Below are 25,341 nucleotides of genomic sequence, written 5' to 3'. Positions count from 1 at the left end.
CAAATAAATCCATATATGTACCTGATTTCCATTCATCCGACTTAGTTAAAGACGCGAACTTTAAACACCATACTATGTATGTATTGTGAAAAACATCCTTTCGGATTAGATAGCCCGTTATCATTGAACCACTTGATGTAATCGAAGAAGGTGCATGTACCAGCACAGCAGGTGGCACGCCTTTAACGACGCGCCCACAAGCTAAACTGTGAATAAAACTAACGCCTCGGCGATGCAAAGCGTGCAAATAAGATACCACTCCTTTCAGCCATCCTACAGCAAAGAGTTTCTGTATATTTTATATCCTTTGCGTATTTTCCATGTCTCTATTCCAGTTTGGAATTCAACTCCGTCGAATAGACAGAGCCAGACGCATAGGAAGAATGCCATTTAGTTGTGGAAATCAGCTAGTCCATCTCTGGATCATAACCTGACTGGCGCATTATTTACGTTGTACTCGATGGGAGGTTGCGAGGCTAGCAGCAGATGATGCCACAGTTACGATAAGAATCTTCAATCAAGCACAATAAAGGAAACTACGTACTACCAAAGGACTACGTTGATTCTGAAATCATCCACACGGTGCAATTAAGTGTACACCACAATGGACCAGGAGGCCGAAGCCATTTTTGAGCAGGAAACCACGTTGGGTTTGCGAGTGTGGCATCTATTGTTTCTCTGCCTTGGAGCGGTGCTGGGAGTAGTTATAATGTTCTGCTGTTGCATACGCTTCCGAATTCCGCGCACCAAACAGGAAATCGAAGCGGATTACCATCGGAAGAAATTAACCAGAAAATTTCGGGAACGATTGGACTGCTTGAACAACACCGAAATTGACGAGATGGATCTGATGAAAGGTTAGTAAGCGGTTCTCTATAGTACGCATCAGGTTCGAAGTTATTGTCTTTTTCAGCTCTGGAACGCGTACGCGAAGAGTTTCTAGCAGAAATGGAAAACACGAAAAGCAAAGAAGCCGAGCAAAGCAAGGATAACCATTCAATTAATGCAGTTTATCAGTGCGTTTAAATGGTCGGTGCGACTAGACAAAGTAAATTTACCCGTGAATGACGAATTGCGAAGAGAGATAATAAATGTGAATACGAAATCTACTAAAATGAAATGAAATCATTTCAAGGCGGCACTCCTTTAAATAGGTTTGAAACATTCGGGAAGGACTTGTCCAAAAATGTAACAAGGTTTCCCTTTTCATTTTACACGGACGATCAAAAATTGAAAAACATGAACACCATTTAGGAGATTAAGTTTGATAAACCCGTAATATCCAGCTACGGTTGAAAGTATTATCAATCTTCATTTGTTATTTTTTGGTATATGTTGACACAGTGTATCACAGGGTGACTTTAGCATTTATTGACATAACATAAATAAATATAATTTGTCTCATTGTGGAGGTCCATGAAACCAGAACCTCGTTTTTCTCAGTGCGAAGTGGATGTCACTCAGAACCTTTTGCATAAGCCTGCTCAAATAAAAGTATTCTTACAAATTATTAATCTACAAAGATGGCATATTCCAGCCATGAGCATAACCGGTGCCGGAACACTTTAAATTGGTATTTATTTCCTCTCAACTTTCTGCCTATAGTTTCCTGTTCCAACGAGTAACCGCAGCGAATATTTTATTTTATTTATTTATTTCTCATCTGACCCAGTTGGTCTTAACGATATAGTATGGGGATGGGGAAAGGCCAGTTCGAGTGAAACATCAACACTCCTCAATTTATTTCGAGAGTTGTCCTACTGGAGCTGTAGAGCTAGGATCTCAAAAGGGCTCCCCGACAGAATTACTCACTACAATTTCAGAATGAAACGGGACATATCACCCACTAAAACACTGCTTAAGGCCAATTGAAGCGGGCCATGATTCTGAATGTGACATTCATTGTACGTTTCAGATATGTGCAGGTATAAGGATCGCGTGTATTATCGCGAAGGGATCGTGAACGTGTACGATCGCGTGGGCGTTTGTATGTCGTGTATGCTAGCGTGTATGTATTTTTATGTAACTTTAATAACCGTGTGTCCATTCGCATATTCGCGTGCGTTCTTGGATAATCACGCACGGACCGTGAATCTGATAGCTAATTTTCGCTGCACGGTTCAGATGCTAGAAGAGAGTGAGTTTTTCCATATCACTAGAGTTCCCGGTCATGTCGCCATTGAATGTGTTGTCTAGTGAATATGAGCGCCTTTTTTTTGATTGCTCCAACTAAAGGCATGGACCTAGGATGCTAGGGTGTATAGTAGGGACTTCCGGACGTAACCGATTCATGAACACGCGACTACGGGCATTTATAGGTTCACTCTTGGAATCGTGTTTGTAAATTTATAAATGCTAAAACAATCACTTAATCACTGGGGTGTTTTCATGTTTGCGAAATCGCGGACGCAGTTGTGCGTGGACGAAGCTAAATCATTTGTATGTTAAAGTGTTTGTCCCAATTATTCCGGCGAATCTAACTTTCCTAAGAGTCTTAGCAACGAAAACAGTTTGGGCCACTCTTTTTCTTGTTTTAAGCGTGGGTAGACCTAATAATCTACAGCGGTCTTCGTATGGCGGTCCTGCCACGAAAGGCGTCTTAATGCATAACGAACGAATTTTCTTTGAATTGCTTCAATTCTTGCTATCCATGTTGCGTAATACGGACACCATATTATGGGGTTAGATTACAATATTGACCGTACCAATGCACAGTACAGTGAACGGAGACAGCTTCACAAATTCACAGGAAATTTTAAATATGAATCCCATCTGGCGGTTTGTCTTGTTAAGAATAAAGTCAAAATGAGTTCGGAAAGTGAGTGCAGAATCCAAAGTGACTCCACGGTCACACACTTGTAGTAAAGGGTCATGATGCTGATCTCCATCACAATAGTCGTATGAAATTGGCTTGTGCTTGTGATGATACACTGCACTTGTGAATACCGATTGGCGATTATAAGCGAGTTTAAGGAGAACCAGTCATTGAAAGTGTCCAAGAGCTGTTGTAAAGCTTAGCAATCCTTGATGCCCTTGACGATCATCAACGTAGAATGTACCACACCCCTGTGGTAATATTGTATAGATCATTGATAAATAGTATGAATAAGAGCGGGCCCAAATTACTTTGTTGAGAAAAAGTCAAGTTGTTCGAAAATGGGACAGAGAACACACATCCAATTTTTACTCCAAGTTGGCAATCTCTCAGATACGATTCGAGCCAACGAATCAAATCAGAAGACACTCCAGGTGTGCTTTCTTCGATTCGTTCGTCGAATTTCTTTGAAATACCCTGAGCCGGCAGATGTTAGATTTTCGGCGTACGTGACGAATTGATTGTTGTTACGCAAATAAAAAATGTACAGTCTCAGTTCTCTCACATCTGGTACTGGTAATACTCGACGGTTCTTCGTAAAATGAGCTACAGTTCATTCCTCTGCTTGCGGCGACATTGAGCATCCTAAGAACGTTGTCATTGGTAGTTCTTTCCTTTCGACGTGTATATTTACAGTATTTGTTCTTTATTGTCAAGACGAAAATACGGTACTCATCAGCCTGCCTGCTAAAGATCCGTCGCTGCTGTTTATCAAATATTACGAAGCTCACTGCATGGTCCGTTGACACTGTAATAGATGTAGTACTTTAACGAGGAGCACGCTGTTGGATTCATTGCACGAAAGTCTCGTTAGCCTATGTCTTACCATCTGACTTTCCGAAGAACAACTTCGTCTACTTTCTGCAGCTATCGAATAATTAGATGGACTCCCGCAGATTTCTTAAAAACCCTAAGAGCTTCAGGAACTTCATCAACTCGAAGCGAAAATGTTAATCAATTCCTCCGAACGTATGTCTCGATGATATTGAATGAACATCTTCCTTGGATTCGAATAGGCTGTTTGTAAAGTTTTCGCTTAAGTTTTTGTTGAGAATACTGCCTCCGACATTAAAGCTGAAGCTGGCTAATTATCAGCATTGCAAAATTCCAAGACATAGCTTTCCTCCGTATGCTCAGTCCGATACGTTATGACTACCAAATCGATGAGCACCTTTGTATTAGAGTTGATTGCGTCAACGACCTCGGTGTTTTGTTGGACACGAAGCCAACATTCAATCAGCATCGCTCAGATTGAATTTCGAAAGCAACCCGGCAACTGGACTGCTAAAATCGGGCGGGACTTCAAGCATCAGCATTGTATGAAGGCACCATAATGTTCTCTGGTTCACCGACTACTAGAAAATATTTCTTTGATTTGGAGTCCCCATCAGCTTACATAGAACTTACGGATTGAATGGGTGTGGAGAAGATTTGTCCGACTCGCACTACAAGACCTTCCGTGGCTGAATCCTCTCGACCTTCCACCGTATCCTGCTTGATGTCGCCTGATCGCTCTCGTCACACTGGAACAACGCAACAAACTTCAGGAAGTAGAATTTGTAGCAAAGCTACTCAACGCTGAAATTGAGTCTTCAAAAATGTTGTTCCTTCTTGATTTTTGTGCTTTGCAACGTTTTCTACGCTCATCAGGCTTACTACAACCTTGATTCCACCGCACGACGATTTGATTCCACGAGCCGATAACAGCATGTATGCGAACTTTCTCCACAGTCGAGGCTCTGTTCGTCGCACAATTTAACACATCAGGTTGCACGGTCTGCAATTTTATGACTTGATTCATGCTATTCATCAAGACTATTTTTTGTCAGCTAAATTATTTTAATAAAGAAATAAGTATATAAATAAAATGCTGAAGTCTGTAGTTTCCATTAAACATACTAATATACTAAACACGATTGATCGACCTTCCATTACACTTTTCGTGGTAGTTGATTGGCCTTCCGGTATGTTTTTTTTGTTCCTTTTCCTTTTCATGTTCCTTTCCGGTATGTTCCTTTGTACAAGTTTCAGTTAAATAGTTCAGCTATTTGACTGAAACTTGTACATTTTATAGTGATGGTACATTCGGTATAATGAGACTTACAGTAATGGTATTCGGAGTAAACAATCCACCATCATAAAGAATTGAGCTGAACAATAATGGGCTCTAACAATTGCTTCGAACAGACGTTTAAGATATAGCATTTAAAACTATCAGCATCACAATAAAATGAATTGTTTTAATATAAAGTATTCAGAACTGTCATCATTGAAATTAGACAAAAATCACATGCTGTCAATATATCTTACACGTTTCAATTTATTAGATTTAATTTGTTTCCGTAATCATGGTCGCATTTTCGTTTCTACCCACGTTAAAGCAGCAACGGTTCATACGGGGTCGTGTATTCTTAAATATTGCCTAAATAACAACTGAAATTATGTAGTACACTTCAAACGCTTCGGAAGCTTTAAGAGCTTGTTAAAGTGAACTATACAACTTGCCTAGTTATGAGGAAACGGCATCATCGCATTACCCAGACCGCACCTGCCGTGCGACCTTGTTTGACTATATTAGCTTCATAGTTGCTAATTTCGTTTAAACACTGTTCACCTCGAATGGGGCACGATTAAAGTTCACACTTCTTGGTAGAACATTCTAACTGACTACATCTCATAAACAACATTGGTTTCTTAGATACTACATCATCTGCGGAAAATCATTTGCTAAACGGGCGTTTTCCATTGTGTGCTCATGATTGCTCTGCAGCAGCACCACAGCAACGACTTGAATAATGTTGTAATTTCCAAAATCTAACATAGTCAATATTTCAATAGATTAGCTGCGAACTTCCGCCAACTGCACTCGCTCATTTAGAACTCATTTTTAAGCTTGTTCAAGAATACAGTTGTTTAAAGAAGTAGCACAACCCAAAGTTTTTAACTAAAGATAACAATAACAAAATCAAAAAGAGAAAGAGCAAGGTAAAAACGAAATGAATGCAAAACGCTAAAAATTACAATGAACAATACAATAAACAACCATGTTCCTATAAACTGTATAGCTTGCTGCCTCTTTAATCTCGTTAAATGGATTCCTCAAAATGTTAGTTCAGCAAATGGTTTTCTGAAAATGACGCATTATCATTTTTTCATGTAGTAGTTTTTTTGTATTTTTTTCTCTTAAGGTAATTACTTTAGTCGCTTTACACTAGATGGGGATGCTTTTTGATCGGCTGTTACAGGTTCTTGTGTCCTATGTTGGGGTTAACATAATCTCGGAATTGTGCGACACATTTCTTGGATTACTTTTCTTAGCACACAACGACACACGAGAAAACAGGAGCTAGGAGCTATCCCGTGCGCCAGTTGATGTATAGGCGTCTTTCGGTTGCTGGATGTATTTTAGATAAACTGAACATTGTCACCGCAATTTCTCACTCACTATATGACATTCTCTATTTATAAGTTTCACTTTCCCCGTTCAATTGCTTCCTATACTTTAGTAGTTTAGTAGTGGCTGTCCATTATTCATTCATTCAAAGTTAATTGCAATTTGTTCCTTTAGTTAATAAAATATTTAAATTTCTTTAAAAATGTTTTTTTATTATAATTAGTTTTATAATAACTGTAATTTTTTTCTTGTTGGCAGCGGCGATCAAGGATTTTGACTGTTAAAGTTCCTAAATAATGTTCCAAAATGCATGCGAATACATTTTACGTGTTTTATGCTTTTCCATTAGTTTTACTCTCTTTAAATGCTTGGATTTTTACTTTTCGCACATCTACACATGCTCATTCGCAATTTCTAAATTGTATCTCCCAAATATTTGCACAGCGGACGATCGAGGACAGGTTCATTTTTTCGTACTTTCCCCTTTAACCCAATCGCTAGACGTTTTGCTTGGTTTTGTTTTATTATTAGTAAATATTTACTTACACATTTAACAACTAGATGTCAGATGAGTTCCAAAATCATTCTTTTCTGATAAATGTTCGCCCACTGGAAAGGGTAAAAAAGTGCATTAATACGAGAGCAAACACGAATCCAAGCATTAGTGATACTCACGTAATAGTTTTCTTTTCTGTATTTTTCGGCTCGGGACGAGCACGATTGAGCACCTTCAGGAAATCCGACGTCTTTGCCCGCATTCTGGAGTGGATATACGCTTTCGAACACTTTAGGAATAGATATGGTAATAGAATACATTTGGATTAGTAAATTTTGCAAATAACACTTCATTAATTTATTAGTAGTTCATTGACCAATGTTTTTCAGAAAAAATAAAATCATTACATTTATAACTTATCATTAAACGAGCATTTTCATAATTCGAGTGGGTAACCCCAGGTGTACCTAACGCCCAAAAAAGGATAACCCACTATTTGTGTGTCTATTCTGTATCTCCGTTTTAGAGTCTTTGACCAAATTGCTATATAGCAAATTATTTCGTTATTCAGTAGCAAGGGAGACGCTGTTATCATCTGTTTAAAAAAATAGGGAAAGATAGAGACTATCACAAATTTGTAGGTCGTGTAATTGTAAGTAGATCTTCTGTCGTGTATTTGTAAGTAGATCCGTGTAATTGTAAGTAGATCTTCTCCTATCTGAAGATAGGGCACATTTTTTTAATTCAATTTGCCTTCTTACCCTACCGACTGACCGTGCATCAACATGCTTCTCATTCGACTAACGAACGATGAATGAAGCACAAAAATACATGAAAAACTTTAAATGGTAGAAAAAAAACTAGGTACCCTTTTTACCCCACCGACTGACCTCGCATCAACATGCTTCTCGTTCGACTAGCGAACGATAAATGAATCACAAAAACATATGCAAGCCTGATTGTACGTCGATTCCCGGTTTACCATTTCCCGGAAAACCATTTTCCGGAATGTCATTTCCCAGAAAACCATTTCCCGGAATGTACCATTTCCCGGAAAACCATTTCCCGGAATGTACCATCTCCCAGAATATCATTTCCCGGAATGTACCATTTCCCGGAATACTATTTCCCGGAATGTACCATTTCCCGGAATACCATTACCCGGAATGTACTTTTTCTCGGTAATTATTTATACTATTGAAATCTAAAGTAAACATGTAATTCGAACTTTAAGAACAAATCCAGAGCTATGTTGACTTACATATATGGTATTCTATAGCATTCAAAATCTTATCATTTTATAGAAGGCAATATCATGAGTTTATAGAAACAGCCCAACGAATCATGTGTTTTTTACCTTCCAAGATGTTTGTGGACCTGCATACACGTGGCCTGGTTACATAGAGAGAATTCTGGTTTCTAAAAACTTTAATTATCACGAGCGTTTACAATTAACCACTTTTTTCGTGAATGGTCTTCCAGAGGAATGGGTTAAATTTATCGTCGAAATCAAAAGATTTCATTTTCGCCGTTACAGAAGAGTAATCTTGGATTTGTTAAATTATTTTAACAAGGAATCCGTGAAAAAGAAATATTTTTCCTTTTGTATGAGTCATTCCATTTACGTATATTTAGATGGAACACCGAAAGAGCTACCAACTTTTAAACTAAACTAACCTATTCTCCTCTATTCTTTATTTCACATTATTCCGCGACAAATAAAATTTACAATCAAGATATGATAAGCTTTATATATAGTGATTGAAAGTGCTGGAATAAAACATGATGACATTCTTCTGCATTCCAAGTTTTTGTTTGGTTCGCTTGACACCTTATCTTTGCTCTCTGATCATATTAATAAAAAACAAGCTCTCATAAACCAATAAAGTACCTGAAAACAGATTATGCTTAAAAAAGGCAAAGTCTCAAAGAAGATTGTTATGAATTATTAATTGACAAAAAAAGTATTCAAATTTTAAAGAAGACAAATTCAAAAATATTTTTCATGATTTGCCCATCTCCAAAAGAAGGCGAATAAGCTCATAGAATAACAATTATAATTCAAAAAGTTATAACCCCACAGAAAATCCTCCCGATTTTCCCACTGACTAAATCGGTTTGCGTCGGCACAATCGGCCGACTATGCCACCAATTAATCGGTCGATTGTTGCTCCGACTCTTATGGGGGTTTAACATGGACGTCAGCCGACGCGACAACCTATTAAATATGACAGACGAAATCTGTTGAAATCGGTCTATTTCAACCAATTAAATCGATCGATTAGTTGATAGTTTAAAACTGGAACCAGATTCACACAGATTAAATCTGGCGATTAATACGGTGACGAAAATTGTCCACCGACGAAACCCAACTTGGTCGTTTAATTAATCTGTCGACCTCGAAGCACCCGTTTTCGTCGGTCGACTGTGAAATTTATGAACTGTCAAATTTTCTATGGGGAAGGTATGTTAGGACCACTAGTACTTAAATCCAATAAAACACCAAGAATATTTTGAAAGAGTACTTAAAAGAATGTGAAACTACATAGAAATAGAAAGTACATATAAATCAAAAATATGCCAAAAATAACGACAAGGAAGCATGCATGCATAAGAAAGAAAAACCGGATTTTTTAGATGCTCCATAAAAATCCCAAAATAAATATATCTGAAGCATTGTTGATATGTTATTCTAACTTACATTTAAAATCAATAAAATTCCAAACTACTTTGTATGTTCTAAAATAGAGAGAATTTCGTAGTTTGTTTGACATTTGCTGCGTAGCAAGTGTAATCAAAATGAGTGGTGGCAAGGTACGTGGTTTAATTTATGTTCCGGGAAATGGTATTCCGGAAAATGGTTTTCCGGGAAATGGAACATTCTGGGAAATGGTTTTTCCGGGAAATGGTACATTCCGAGAAATGGTTTTCTGGGAAATGGTACATTCCGGGAAATGGTTTTCCGGGAAATAGTACATTCTGGGATATGGTTTTCCGGAATATGGTATACCGGGAAATGGTATTCCGCGAAATGACGTACAACCGCAAGCCTTATATAACCTATCAATATTCGATTAGATCTCTTAGTTGCTCCATATTTTTTTCTGACTGATTATTGCAAACAGTGTAATTTTGTTCAGTACAAAGAAAGCTACTAACGTCCGCAAACTCTACATCTTGTTTCATCCGAAATTTTGAAATTATTTTTGAAAGTCACGACAAAACTAATAATGATACTTCTTGTTCCAGCTATTTTTAGTCGGCCTACATATTTCCGCTACGAGGCCAAACACCGACGCCTGAGAGGTGATTCCACTATCTGGACTAGATATCGGCCCATCAATTCATGGACCGGGGACCAATGGCTTTACTTTCCTTCCGAAGGAAGGCAAGACCACAGATTTTTTTTCACCACAGAAAAATCTCAACAACCTCGGCTGGGATTGAGCCCAGACCACCTTGGATGGCGGTCACGCTTACCACTCAACCATTGGCGCCGTTCACTACAAAAATAATATTCAAATTTCTCAAATGATACTACATTATATGGATTACTACTAAAATTAAAAAATGTAAAAAAAATATTTTGTTGAAAACTCTTTTTGGATTCCAACCAACTGAAGAATTTCTAGTCGCTGATGTTTCAGTAAATTCGTAACATGTCAAAATCGTCGTGCAAATCGGAATAAAAACTTAAACGATAAAGCTTTATTGATTTAAATTTGGCGTATTTTTTAATACAGCGGTATAAAATTTTTCTATGTAGCCTTTTACTGTTATTCTAAATTTCCCGTTAGAAATGTCTGCAGAAAATCAGGGATATCACAATTAATAGTGAAAAAAGCCAAGAAACGAGTCGGCAGTGACACCATTGAGATACCAAGAAAAACACCACAGCTAAAGCAAGAGCGCGTAAATTATACACAACATTGTTGACCAAATTTGATTACGTTGTAATGAACGATGAATCATACATCAAAGCGGATTGTAAACAACTTCCAAGTCAAGAGTTTTACATGACTACTGAACTACTTTTTTCTTGCTTTTTAACGACATTCAATTCGCTCGAGATAACTAAGTAGGAAAAGTTGTGAAAATTTAGAGCTATACAACTCAAGTGAGAGCAAGGATGTGAAAGATACAGATCGAAAAACTAGAAATAGCAGGGACATTACAAAAAATCTTACGGACTAATCTTTTGACTTCTGCTGGCAGGAGTCGAGCTTAGGTAAAGTTATTACGATGGGGTGGGCGTATCGTATTGGTAAATCGATTGCCTTGTGGTTCGAGTCCCGACCCCGCACATATGGTTAGAAATTTTTCATAAGAGATTTTTCTAACCCGAAGAGGCGAATGACCTTAAGGTTAAAACCTCTATGATCGAAACAAAACAAAAAGCAGTTATTACGAAATCGCTAAGGTCTACCAACATGGCACGGCAAAGACAGATCTATCATTCTTTATCATGAGAACCGACATAGATAAATTCCGGGAATTCAACTTGCAGACTCACCATCTGCTCGTGGATTTCAAGGCGGCGTACGGTCAGCGAAACAAACTGTGGCAGATAATGATTGAACATGGTTTTCCGACAAAGCTGATTAAGATGATTTGTATAAAAGCTTCAAATGTCAAAATAGCGGGAGGAATATCCAACTCTTTTGTAACATTCGATGGATTGAGACAGGGCGATGTACATTCACTCTTGTTCCAGAGAATGCTTTAATAAACCACAAGATTGTTCGATTGACTGCACTATCATTGTAAAATCATTTATAATTTCTTTGACTGTAGAATAACGAGAGTAAGATGCTGCTCTCATGAGCTATACGTCGTATGTACGAGCCCCAGCTAAGACAGGTCCTTAGTGGCCGGTAGGAACGTAGCACTAGCTCTACAATTGTCCTGCAAAATAAGAATTGGTTGCAAAGACTCTAGAAACAGTAAGTCAGTACGTCCCGCAACGGAATGTAGTACCAAAGAAATATTTTACAATAGATCATAATTTCGAAAAACGATACCAGACTGGAAACGACGGATTGTTGATAAAATTATTTGATTTGAAAACATAAGGCCAAGTCGCAATTTCAGAGATTTAGTGGTCTCTAAAAGAGTTTATACGTGTGATCTGTCGATAGGTGCTGGTGCGCAGCAGTCTGTTTTCTGCCCCAGCGAGTGCCATAAGCAAGCATAGCAAAAAACACGATTTGATGTAAAAGATAAAACACTACGGCTTTCATTCTTACGGTGGTGATCTTTTGCTGTTTGTTGATCGAAATTAGTGTGAGCTTTCGTAGCAAAGTGCGTACACGCGTCGGTTCAACACCGTGTTGGTTGATTCCAAATATTATATCCGTCCTTCTTCTCGCTGAAGTTAAAAACGAAGTTAGAGCTTACCGAAGTTACCTCTATACAACTCCATATACGAAATGATAGCATTCAATAGTTAACCGAGGTTGAAAGCTTTATTCTGATTAACTGTAATGTGTCGAAGATAAAATTTGGGGTACCTGTCCAAATTTCAGTAAAGAATATGTCAGTGTATTTCTCCATAAGAGGATTCTGAAGCTTGGTAACATCTTAAAACATCAACATTCATAAGTTTTCGGGTCAGCGGAACAACTTGGAATTTTTTTATCCCACAGTCCGACAGGCTAGCCGGATATCTACAAACCTGAAATGCTTATAACTATGGCAGTTTTCTAACCAAATCAAGCTTTTATTGATGTTTTCGAATTAGGATTTTGTGGGTTTCTGCTGAATTCGTTTAATTCCTGGAAATCAAGATTTCTGAAGGAGTGTTCCAATAGGTGCGCTCAACTTCCAAAAGAAGTAGAAACGTTTTGCTTTAGCTTTGAAGTCGTGACCAAGCTGTTTTGCACTCCTTTTTACCTCGAAGCAATTTTTGGGCATCGCAGGCCCAAAAGTGGTGTACGGGTAGCGAAAATGTTGGTGAAAGAGAACATTCCATCTTTTGTCACCAGTCTACAGCTCCGTTGTACTACGGTCAACATCAAATATGACGACACTGTATTAAGTTCATGCACAGTGCATCTTATGTTTTCAGAGCAAAAAACTACTGGCTTAGAAAACAGTTTCCAATGAGCAAAACGTTTGGTACGCGAAAAATGCTAAACAACCAGCCAAACCGAAACCGATCCAGCCACAGCGGGTGATACAAAAGAAATTAAACAACGAAGCATGTACCGCTGCTGCCGAATACATCGACAGCACTTCGGGGCCGTACACAAATGACGTAGCTTTTTTTTGGCGATTTTTGACCCCTCCCTCCCCCCCGTAGCATTTGGTCACAAAATTCTAACCTCCCCTTCATAAATAACGTAGCATTTACCTACCCCCTCCCCCTCGTCCCATGCAAAGCGCCCGGGTGATGAAAGAAAATAATTACATATGTTTTTCAATTATTTTAAATACATGTCCTTTCAAAATGTTTGACGACTTTTATCAACATTTTCATTATAACTGCAAATTGCGTGCAAAATGAGCCCATTTCATGACAAATATAGTGTTGATAGTTTTGTTTTGAATTTTTTATGTCAAGGGGAGCATGAAGACAAGTTCTCTCAGTTCACAATAGTGCAGCTGCCAATGATTCTAAGAACCATACGTTCATCTAAATTACTAAATTTTGTTTGGTTGAATCCGAAGTGAAAATTTAATTCAGCTTCCAAACTAAGTCTACTAGTTAGCAACATTAGCTAACTAATGTAGCCGCATACAAAATCTTTTCGTATTTTTGCGAACTTGTAATTCCGCGAATCGTAAAATTTACCTCATGAAAAACCGCAAAAAAGTAACTTGTTTGAATTTAAATTCATTTCTGTTGGGAATGGAGGATCATTAAATTGTTTTCTCTAAACAATGGGTTTTAAACTTAATGCTACGTCGCACAACTTTTGACCCTACCGTCCCCCTCGTCACACTTCGTCACACATTTGGTATACCCTCCCTACCCCCCAAAATGCTACGTCATTTGTGCATGGCCCCTTCCGACACCTCTCGTACACTCGAACAGACCACCACAAAAACATAAACCTTAGGAGTCTGACCAGCCTCCAGGTCGTGCTACACTGAACGGCGGTGCTTTCAAGGTGCCAACCCAACAGCCGGTCATAAGTGTAGATGAACAGTGCAGACCGGCGCCGAGTGAGCACAGAAACGATGGGCATAATAACGATCGATCAATGTCCTCCTCAGGCAGCAGACGCTCACTCCGTCGTCCACCAAGCAAAAAAAAACAATGACACAACGAAGGCAATGGCTCGCACGATGAAGATACAGTATTGTAATGGAGTACAACCGCTACAATATAACCACATACAACATGAAGCTGAACGCGCTACGATTTTTCGTCCGAGCGATGGAACTCGACATAGTTTTCCTGCAAGAAGTCGCTAAGTCAAAGTCGCCATTTCAGATTTAGTAGCTTTTAAAAAGAATTTATACGTGTGATCTGTTGATTGGTGCAACAACAATGAGCACGATTTTGTTTGCAACTTGCCCAAGCGAGTGCCGTGATAAGCATAGCAATAAAAAACACGATCTGAAGCAAGAGATAAAACACTACGGCTTTCATTCCTACGATGGTGATCATTTGCATGTTTGCTGTTTGTCGATCGATCAGTGTAAGGCTTCGCAGCAAAGTGCGAACACACATTCGTTCAACACAGTGACTGTTGATTCTAAATATTATTGTATCCGTCCTTCTGCTCGCTGAAGGTAAAAACGAGGTTTGAGCTTACTGAAGTTTCCTTCATACAGCTTCATTGTACACGAAAATCTATTCAGATAGCATTCAACAGCTAAGCAGAGGCTAAAAGCTTTGTCGACATCATGTAATCGTCATGTGGGGTAAGTTGAGCAACCACATACTAAATCATTTTTAATCAAATTTATTTTGAAAATGAATTCAATTTCAAATTGTTTTTATTTTTTTGGTTTCAGATTGATGTTAAGGTGCTCATATTGTCTCACATTTTCTTAACCGAGAATTTCAAAAGCATTACTCGGTGGAAAGCAACGAAATTCCTTGTGCAATATTGTTCAATATGCATAAATACTAATGATTCAAGACAGCATACACCTTATCTCGTTTATTCAATTGTTGCTAAGCGTACACTATCGTAAGATATTTATCAACTTTGTTGAGTGACATCGATTTCAAGAGGTCAGTCAGTAGAATAAATCTATGTTGCACGTAATGAAAATGTACGTTTATACAATTTGGAAGCCAACATTCGTTAAGCATATCTATATAATGATATCGTATTCGACAGCCATTATCTTATCACGATATATTTACGAAAGTAAACTAATCGTTAGATATGTGCTATGAATCACCATATACACATTTTTGCTAATGTCTCCAGAGAAGATTATTTATTCCAAAAAATAACTATTGCGAAAGTTGAACGTAACGGTTTATTAGTATACATACCTTGATGTGATAGTGCAAGTAATCACGGAACATATGGATTAAATTGATTGTGTTATCACGTGTTTCCTTGGATGTATGCCTTGGGAACAACACTAAAAACAGTGGAAAATTAATAATCAGAACAGAGAGCATCGTAATCGAGCAGAAAAGAACATACCAAACGTTACGTATCCGATGTTTTCGCCAACCCTTGCACCAGTGTTCGCTAGCTCGAGCGGAGGTTCCCGATGGGAGAACAGCACTTGGGGCGCCGTGTGTGATGCTCTTCTGCCTTCTCGCAGTTCCTGCATGAACACCTTGCCTAACACTACATCGTCTTCGTCCCGGAATATCGTACTAAATACGACGGTCACCCGGTCCGATTTGGCTTCCACGTACCTGGAATTTTAGAATCAGGTTAATTGTATTTTCTAATACCGCCCAGCAATCTTTCATACATCGTCTCGTCATTCCTGTAATTGATCACCGCCCGCTTCTGCCCTTCCACTTCACCTTGCGTCTGGAAGTCGAAGTACTTTTCGAATACGGAAGCAAAACAGTTCCGCTTCAGTAAGCCAATCTTCCGCACAGTTTCCTCCCAGTTGTCGGGAATGGTCTCGAGGTCAACCAGTACCGAAACGTTGTAGCCGTCTTCTGGTGTGATAAGCAGGTCTCCATACTCTCGCTTTAGCAGTTCGTCTGCTCCGTGCTCTTGCAGTTGTTTGTAGAATTTTAACGATATACTTATCTGCAGAAGTAAAGATCAGAGTGAAACATAAATATCTCATTTTTTTGTTCGCCTGCCTTATCATCCTCCAAGTGACCAAATGTCATTGACCTAAAAGCATACTCTCTGTCAGACTCACGGATCGGTATCAATTAGACAACGATCGAGTGAACACTTTTGCTTTCACACGGATGGGGCGGGCAGGCCAATAGTTTGATTGAATAATGCGATGATTGTTGTATGCTGAGTGTTGGGTTGTTATAACGCTATACTTACTCGCACTTTAGTTTTGTCTCCGTTGATGTTGGAAATGTGAAACAACACACCGTCAAAGTCTGCCACAGTGACATCGATGGATTCCGCTTTGTTACTGGAAGGCAAAACATAGTAAGTATCTGCACAAAGACCAACATTTATATGATAATGTAATTATAAATCATCAACAGTTTGAATAGTGCCGCCACACCAGTCACTGGTTTGATGATTCGTTCAAATGCAACAAAGTGAGTCATCGGTAGCGTAGATGAATATACGGCGCCCCCCTGGTGATGGTGACCATGTGGTGCCTAAGTGAATGATGCAAGCAAAACAGAAAAACAGGTATTTTAACAATATAGTTGACCTGTTCATATTGTCATATTGGAGACGGGTTTTCTATTTTTATTTTAAAAATCACTTCAATGGTTTGTCAGAATAGAATGAAGAATTTATTTTGTAATTTTTTAAACAACTTTGAACTATAAAGAGTTATAGTCATAGTCTATAGGAATTTGGACAAACATTTTTAGATAGACATTTACATGACAAATAAAGTTAGGGAAACTCTGTGTACAGCAGTTCACTCGCACGACCTTTTAAGTTGCCATGCATGACAAATTGAAATAACAGAACACAAGCCTACGAAAAATTCAGAGTGTAAATGGAATACTTGACTTGGCTGTACGATATGAATAGGATGGAAAGTCTGTTGAAAAGAGGATGTCAAATCCTTGAACGCAATGTAGTACCGCTTTGCTTTGAGGACATTGCAATTTTCAAAAAAATAGCGACGAATTAAATACACGCCTTAAAATGCAAACATTTTATCTAATATCTAGTAGTTTACTGATTTCGAACTTCTTTGTTAATTGTTACAAATTGATTCGAGGTTACTGGACGAAGTTGTTTAATTTTCAAGGTAAACAACTATTTCGAAAGGTACACAACCATTCTTATGTCGTTTTCGATTGAGAAGCTAGAAACTAACTTAGGTTAGTTGCTTCAAACAAACGTTTTTAAAGAAACTGAGTTGGGTTCTCGTCAAACAGCGGTGGTGTGAGCGAACCCGAAATATATTTCAGGTTAGAACCCAACCCGGTTTTCAGTTCAGTAACGCATAACCTAGGTTCAAAACTGGCTTCAAACAAACGGTTTGACAGCAGTTAGGTCCGAAACTGAGTTAGTTTCTGCCTCAAGCGAAAACGATATTAGACTGTAGGATACAATAATCCAATGGCATATTCGTTTTTACCTTTCTCGAACTTTGATTGATTGATATCGATTTAAAATAAAATTTTATATGACTGAGAATTTGATTTTTATTACCATTAACATCATGATCAGCGAGCAACGATATGTTGCAAAGGGAACCAAGCAAACCTTTAAAATGCAGAAGTCTTCGTCATCGATCACAGGCTTATTGGTGGTTGTGTTGTACTAATTGTAGTTTTTAGTACTAGTGTTCAATTGTTATGTGCTAGTCGTATGTCTATCTGTGTATGTGTTTGTCTGAGTATTTGTGACAGTTCGGTCAGAGAATGGATGCAGACCTGGCGAATATGATAGAATAGTGGGTAATTCTTTCTAGGATTCATTGGTCACTTTTTTCCGGTGTTCATTTCGTGCATTCAATTCGATTCATTCGGGAAGATGAGATAGGATAAATTAAGGTACGAATAATTTACCGACGCATATGAATCATCCATTCGCAGTCAGCATATACTATGAAAACCGGGAAAAAATCTAACAGTATAAGTATCATTAGCTGGTATTTACACGAGTTCAAGTAGTTTGATCGCATGTTACATATGTTCTTTTCTTATTAGTCTATTTTTGTTGTACTTCTACTCTCCCAATAATCGCAAGTCAGTCTCAGTAGGTTCTATGGGATTTCCTATCTACGTGTGACTTGACTTGCGATTATAGGCAGTAGGAGAGAGGGTTCAACAGTGAGACACATTTTTCTACAATTTAATTTTGATGATAATACATGTTAATTGTCTGTGTATGATAAATAGCTCCACTCTGTTGTTAGCTAATATATATATTCTTTCCAGCAGGTAAAAGTCACGGGGAAATAACTTTTCTTTGGATAGTAAATAGTCGGTGGTAAAATGTACCAGTGTGCCCTATGGGTAGGAACTATGAAACACAACGTCGTCTTTAGTGAAATATTGTACTTGTAAATTTAATTCTTTTGTTTTAACAAAGAAAGATCCTAACGCTTCGAATTAATGCTATATTGAGGCGTAAATTGTTTGTTTACGAAAGAAACCGCGTAACATCGGACCACCATATGTGGGTATTAGCTACGATCCTGAAAGAAGAGACAATTTCTTCAAAATTGACAAATTTTTCACTAGATTAGTAGTTTTTGCTATGGAAGATCGGAACCCTTTCACATTTTAAGATAGACCACAAAAACAAAAAAAAATACTGTTCCCCATACGTCATCGTTTCACAGTTACTTGATGGGTTTATTTATGACAATAGTGAAATTACACAGAACCATGACAAGTTACCAAAAAAAACTTTGTTCACGGCAAATGTTGAGCATAAAATTTGCTATAAATAGCAATAGATTAAACACCCGTTCATTCTATTGCTATCCACCGTTACCCTCTCCCCTACTCATGCGCGCCAAAAAATGGGATAAGCGGGAAGTCCCCCAATAACCCATTCTTGATTCATTTAACCCTCAAGAACGCCCTAGGAACGGAACAAACATAATATGTCTCTGCAAAAGAAACAAGAGGTACCCGAAACTCCTCCAAAAGGGCATACAACAAACTGCTGAAAATAGATCAGTTACCGATGGATAGAAGGTCGGAATTATTTCGCGTCCATTCCTAAACAAAATGCAAGGCCTACTATTTGACCTTGACACCACCAATAGGGAGGCGTCGTCCATCTTGGAAGTGCTGATAGAGCAAACGGTCATAGAGGTTCGAAGGATCACCAAAATGGTTAACGGTCCCATTTGCCGAAAGAAATCTTTCTAGATATGGCGCGCGTTTTAATTAGACGATACTACCCCAGCCCGACGCAATGTTTCCGTTGCGGACAATTCGGACATGCATCAAAGGCATACAATCAAAAGGAGGTGTGCCTCGATTAAGCGAGCGAAAATAAAAGGCGCAAGGACAGAACATGCTTCGTAAAACCCGTAAAACCCGTAAAACTTCAAACATAAAAATCGGACTGTGGGATTTCTTTGTAAGAGTCGGATAAAAAAACTTTCAGTAAAAAACCGGAAAAAATTATATCCGATTCTTACAAAGTAGTTTTTGTTAGCCGACTTCTTGAACATCAAGATATACGGATACTCCTTCGAACGATTGATTTATTTCTAAACGATTTTTATACTGGAGGTTCATTCTTGCCTAGTTTTACGGGTGAGAACTTTTTAAGCGATTCTTATACTGAACGATTTCCGTCCGAGTTTTATGCTTGAAGTTTATTTCCGATTTTTATATTCTAATACGTTTGAAACGGGTTTTGCGAAGCATGTTCTATCCTTGCGTCTTTTATTTTCGGCCGCTCAATAAAGGGGCGGGCCATTTGGTATAAAGTCAACGGCAGAAAGTCATTAGGCATAAGGTCATTGGGTATAATGGATATTTGGCATAACGGTTATTGGGTATCATCGTCATTTGGCATAATTTTGAGCATTGATCACACTGCAGGTCATTTGGCATAACGGTTATTTGGTATAATGGTCATTTGGCATAATTTTAAGAAATGATCACACTGAAGCATAATGGACACATGGCATAGATTATTTTATCTCCAGGATAACGGTCATTTGGCATAATTTATAATTTTGCGTAGAGTGAGGGTCATTTGGCATAACAAACATTTGGCATAGCGGACATTAGGCATAACGGACATTTGACATAATTTTGCTAAGTGATCTCACTGAAGGTCATTTGGCATAACAGACGCATTTTTATCAGGGGAATGACTAAGCTGACCAACCGTACGGAATTTGGGAGGACAGTACGGATTTTTGGTCGTGTGTCCGGAAAAAATACTTGTACGGATTTGTCCGGAATTTGTACGGAATTTCCAACTTCAGTGGAAGTGGAAGTACTCCCGGGACAAACAAAAATCTTCCACAAATGGAAACAGACTAAATAATGTTGCAAACTAGTTTCCCAGGTTCCAGAAATGCAATTTTTGTTAGCAAATGGAAACCGGTGAACAAGGAGAGTGCTAAAAACTTGATTTTTGTAAATTTTCTCATAAGCTGTGGAACTAAGCAAACTTTGCGATTTTTTCTAACATAAAAGAAAAAAAATTAACTTTTATGTGTCTCACTATTCGCCTCGACTAGTTGTTTAAGTCGTTCTCCCAAGTTGGGTGGTATTTTGAAAATCAGTGTCTAGCAGCCGCCAAGTCGTTCTATCTAAGTCGAAACGCAATTTACCCGATTAATTTCCGTTATGAAAAATATAGTGCTCGATGTACACATTTGGTTCAACTCAATTTGCCTCCTATGAAGGTATCTCAATATGAACCGAATTATACAATTTCTATCTATCTATTTTAATCTTTTTCGGAACCAAATTATTACCACTGCAGTTCGATTGTATTCTGTAGTTCTGAGATATAATACAATTAAAATATGCAGTGGATTTTAGAACTATCTCAAATTTTCCATTTACATAGATTAACACGTTTTCCTTTAATTTCATTTGAAAGGTTGAACCAAAAATTTAATCATACTCGAAGAACATTAGATACAGAAACGAGACTATTAAGTACAATAGAGTCTTTATATTTACGTTAGATTTTCAGCCAGATAAACTGATTGGGTAGCTTGATACACACAAGGAACATGATGAGTACAAGTGCAAAATGCGTGTACACTCACTTTTATATTCCGTAATGAATTTCTTCTTGTGCAAAGAAGCGCTTTTTTGACTTTAATACTATGTTCACACTACAGAGTTAAAATACGTTATTATAATTAGCAACAAGAAACATGTCATAGATGTCATAGATAGCGTTAAAACACGCTTTAACTCGTAGTGTGAACGTAGTATAATGTTGTGCGTTTCTAAAATTATGGCGTAGTGATGTACCAAATCGGGTTTTTATAATTTTCGGGGAAAAAACCCAAGGTTTCTTTCCCAGTTAAAACGGTTTTTTTTCGTGGGAAGTCTAGGTTTTTTGAGTTTTTGATGTTTTAATAATTGAAAATTAATGTATTTTCTGATTTATGAGCATTATTGTCATTAAGATTGGTTTGAATCTGAAAATTTTGATAAGTCTTTCTCGATATAATCATTGTCTGATCGCTGATCCATCATTTATTTACCAATTTTGTATTTAAATAGCTTTCCAACACAAGCTGAGCTAAGTCGATTGCGTTTCTTGCTGCGAATCAACCACCGGCCGAAAGAATTCGGATTGCAATTTGTGAGAGTTCTGATTGCGGTGCGATGTTTTTGTGCATATTACTCATTTTTACTTTTCACCGAATGAAGTGTTTAGTAAATTTTGGGTAAATTTTTAGTAAATTTTGGGAAGGTATTTAGTAAATTTTGGGTGAAAAATTATCTAACTTTGTTAAAAGTGAAACAACTAAAATGAGTAACAAGCACACATCACATGATTATTCTGATTTTTATTAGGGTAACTGCTTTAAATATTTTAGAATGTTAAAATCGGAAGCTAAAAGAAGCTTTTCCATGTAACAGTCGATTAAAAAAACCGGTATAAAATCCGTAATAAATATATTGGGTTCTTACAAAGGAATCTTCTTCATCCGACTTTCAATCTTGAATGTAACGTTATACGGATTTAGCTACAAGCCAATTATGCTGGAGGTTGCAAATTTTTTCGAGTGAGAATTTTCTAAGTGATTCTCATGCTGAAGGATCTCTGTCCGATTTTTATGCTTGATGTTTATATTCGATTTTAACATTTCAAGATAGTTCAAGTGGGTTTTACAAAGCATGTTCTATCCTTGCGACTTTAATTTTCGGTCGCTCAAATCTAAATACAAGATTCTTAAAAAAGCGCTAAACAAACATTCTATAGTCGATCAATCGAAAAAACAGGTTTCGGCCGGGTTAAAATGATTTGGGAAAAAACTCGGTTACAACCCAAATAGAAACCTCAGCGATACATAATAGAATAGCGGCATAATAGGAATTGTGTTATATATCAGGCTCGTTTGTATCAAAAACCGTCCATATTTACTGTTGTATGTTGTTGTGATGAGATTTGTTACTTCTATTTCAGTTATTGGGGTGATTTTATATTACGTGGATGCCTCTTTGGCCATAACCGGAAACTCTAGTAATATGGGAGAACTCACTCTCTTCTAGGAATTGAACCATAAATTGCAAATTAAGTATCAGATACGCGAAAATACACGCAAATATGCGTCTAGCCACACGGTTATAAAACCGAATTTATACACGAGAAGTTATATACACGCTAGCACACGGGACAAACACGTTCACATACAAACGCTTGAGCCCTTCGCGATCATCCACGCATACCTACGCTTACGATCTTACAAACAGGATAACACTCCGGTGACTAAGTGAACGTTCTAGCACTTATAAATTTACAAACGCGGTCTGAAGAATGAGCCTACATACGCTTGTGTTCGGGCGATCATGAATTGGTTATGTCCGGAAATTCTTCCTCTCGGCCCTAGCCGCCTAGGTCCATGCCCTCAGCTAGACTAATCAGAAAAATGACGCTAATATCTACTTGACAATACGTTCCATGGCGACATGACCGGGAACTCTAGTGATAGAGTTGATAGTGATAGAGAACTCACTCTCTTCAAGCATCTGAACCATAAACTGAAAATTAAGTATTACATTAACGGTCTGTGCGATCATCCAAGAACACACGCAAATATGTGAATGGACACCCGTTTTTAAAATCGAATTTAAGCATGCGAAATGACACGCTAGCACACGCGGCACACAAACATCTACGCGACAAACAAACGCCCACGCAATCGAACACAATAACATCCAAACGCTCGAGCCCTTCGCGAGGGTACACAAAGACGAACATACAATCGCGATCATCCATGTACAACTACGCCCAAGATTTCATAAACACAAAAACGACCCCAATGATTTAGTAACCCCTACAGCACTTCTAATCCGATTAACGCGGTCTCAAGCGCACACAAATAAACGCTCATTCCAACGCGATCGTCAAGTTCATTCCACTGTACAACTGAACCGTACAGTCGATATCACAATCAGACTCACGACCTACTGCAATTGGACTGAAGCAGTGATGAGTGATTCTGGTAGGGAACCCTTCTGTGAACTCAGCTCTACAGCTCCAGTAGGAAAACTCTCGAAGTAGAAAGAAAGGTAATAAAATTTAAAAAATCTATGAGAATCCTATTCTGTCAAAAAATTATGTTTTTGTCTGCCAGTTAGTATGGAATTTAGGAACATATTTAAAGCAGTTGCAAGAAAAAAACATTTTTACCAATTACTTCTCCGCGATGCAATCACATTAAATATATTTTCATTCTCTTCAGACTTTCGTTACCAAAAAATAAAACTTTTTAAAAAATGAGTTTTTTGTAGTTTTAGTTTATAATAATTTTTTTTAATTTTTTGATAAATTCACAACTTTTTATACAGCATTTGTTTTTTGCGAAGAAGAGAATATTCTCTGCAATATTTTCTCGGAGTGTTTTGCTGTGCAAAGTACAGATCTCGAAACACATTTTTTTAAACGATGCCTGCAAAAAATTTTAGGGCCTTTGAAAATGTTGCGCTTGAATCAAAATGCTTTGTTTTGCATGCAAAATGCTCAGAACCCATGCTGCTAAAACGTCTAATGTTTCAACTGTATCGAGGATGATCGTTCGCGATTTTAAAGATTTTTGGGTGAATCTTGGAGGAATTACTGTATTGTAAAATCTGTCGGGAAGTTCCAATTTGAACAACAATCGCTGTAATATTTTAATTCTTGCCGAAGTGATCGTTTAATGTCGAGATATGTGAATATTAAAAACAAAAGTGGAACTCTGGTCAAAGAACGGACTTCGAGTCTTTCCGTATTAGCCCGAGTTTTTGGAATATTTAGTTACAGGTTTCATAGCCTAGCCTTGCGAAAGTCACCTCTATCAGATGTCATCATATCAGGCATTCAATAATGATAATTTTCGATAGATAGCGCCAGGTAAACAAAATCATTTTGCAGAACAATCTACAACATGTCGTTGATCGTGAAGCACTATAATAAAATTCAATATCCTCGTGTTTATTGATAAAATCAAGATTCAACTGCCCGATACGGCACCTCGAACTTGTGATACGGTCTTTAAAAGTATCGCTGTACAGAAAAGTGGAATCGTTACAAAGGATACATGAAAAAACTAATTATGCCTAGATTATTTCAATGGTGATTACACGGTAAGATTGCGTCCTTCCTACCTGATCCGACAATACAAAACACGACAGTATTATTTTACAAATAATGCTTTGCAGTTATCAATGACAGATTCCTACCTCCATATTCTATGATGAAACGGCTCACTATCATAAAACGTAACAGCAGTCGTTAAGGTAACTCCTCTCTGACAATTAATACCAATATACAGTCTTCAATTCCGTTGCCTGATCCCCAAATGGTTGCCAACTTTGTGACACTTGTTCAGGCAATAACGGCAACTGCAAAACCGTGAAAACTGTGTGCAACTTCAAATCAAAAGCCAGAGTTCGCAGTTGGAACGAAGAAAGAAAGAAGATCCAACCGAAACGCATAAGCATTTTATTTTTAATTTGTCGATTTGTATAGAACTCTGTTCTTACGAACAGCTGTTTTTGTGAATTTGAAGTATAGAATACATCCTTTTTATTCCAAAATTTGAATTTGAAAAAAAAATCTGTGCACGTTTCGGGTCTTTGGTCTCTGTACTAAGATTCTAATCAAAATTCATAATCCCGGGATTGGATGGTCGTGGATATTTAAATTCGAAACCTAATTATTTTATCCAATGTGCTGAGCAACAGTCTGTTATAATTTCGTAAGATCATTTCGATCGGAATATCTAATTTTCTACAGAAACCCATATAATTTCAAAGAACCTTCCTGAATGGCAAGAAATTTCAGTTCGTCGTGAACGTAACATGAAGAATGTTAAAAAGAAGGT

The 25,341-nt window shown here is 37.8% G+C and overlaps 2 protein-coding genes across 2 annotated transcripts in view; one reads left to right on the top strand and one right to left on the bottom strand.

Moving 5' to 3' along the window:
• The first annotated feature begins 361 nt into the window (after window positions 1-361).
• Window positions 362-1,349, top strand: LOC131682905 (transmembrane inner ear expressed protein). The gene is made up of 2 exons (XM_058964717.1): window positions 362-857; window positions 914-1,349. The coding sequence occupies exons 1-2, from the start codon at window positions 605-607 to the stop codon at window positions 1,024-1,026; spliced, it is 366 nt and encodes a 121-aa protein (XP_058820700.1). The 5' UTR covers window positions 362-604; the 3' UTR covers window positions 1,027-1,349.
• A 3,819-nt stretch (window positions 1,350-5,168) lies between these two features.
• LOC131678251 (probable actin-related protein 2/3 complex subunit 2) overlaps window positions 5,169-25,341 on the bottom strand; it is a 34,204-nt gene continuing 14,031 nt past the window's right edge. Inside the window, exons 2-7 of the mRNA XM_058958262.1 lie at window positions 16,206-16,299; window positions 15,661-15,950; window positions 15,381-15,601; window positions 15,224-15,315; window positions 6,945-7,054; window positions 5,169-6,878 (exon numbers count right to left, since the gene is read on the bottom strand). Of these exons, the coding sequence (XP_058814245.1) occupies window positions 6,851-6,878; window positions 6,945-7,054; window positions 15,224-15,315; window positions 15,381-15,601; window positions 15,661-15,950; window positions 16,206-16,299 (835 nt within the window). The 3' untranslated portion in view covers window positions 5,169-6,850. The remainder of the gene's footprint in view (window positions 6,879-6,944; window positions 7,055-15,223; window positions 15,316-15,380; window positions 15,602-15,660; window positions 15,951-16,205; window positions 16,300-25,341) is intronic.

The sequence above is a fragment of the Topomyia yanbarensis genome, chromosome 2 (genome assembly GCF_030247195.1).
Source record: "Topomyia yanbarensis strain Yona2022 chromosome 2, ASM3024719v1, whole genome shotgun sequence".
NCBI lineage: Eukaryota > Metazoa > Arthropoda > Insecta > Diptera > Culicidae > Topomyia > Topomyia yanbarensis.
This window is presented reverse-complemented; position numbering and strand designations above follow the sequence as displayed.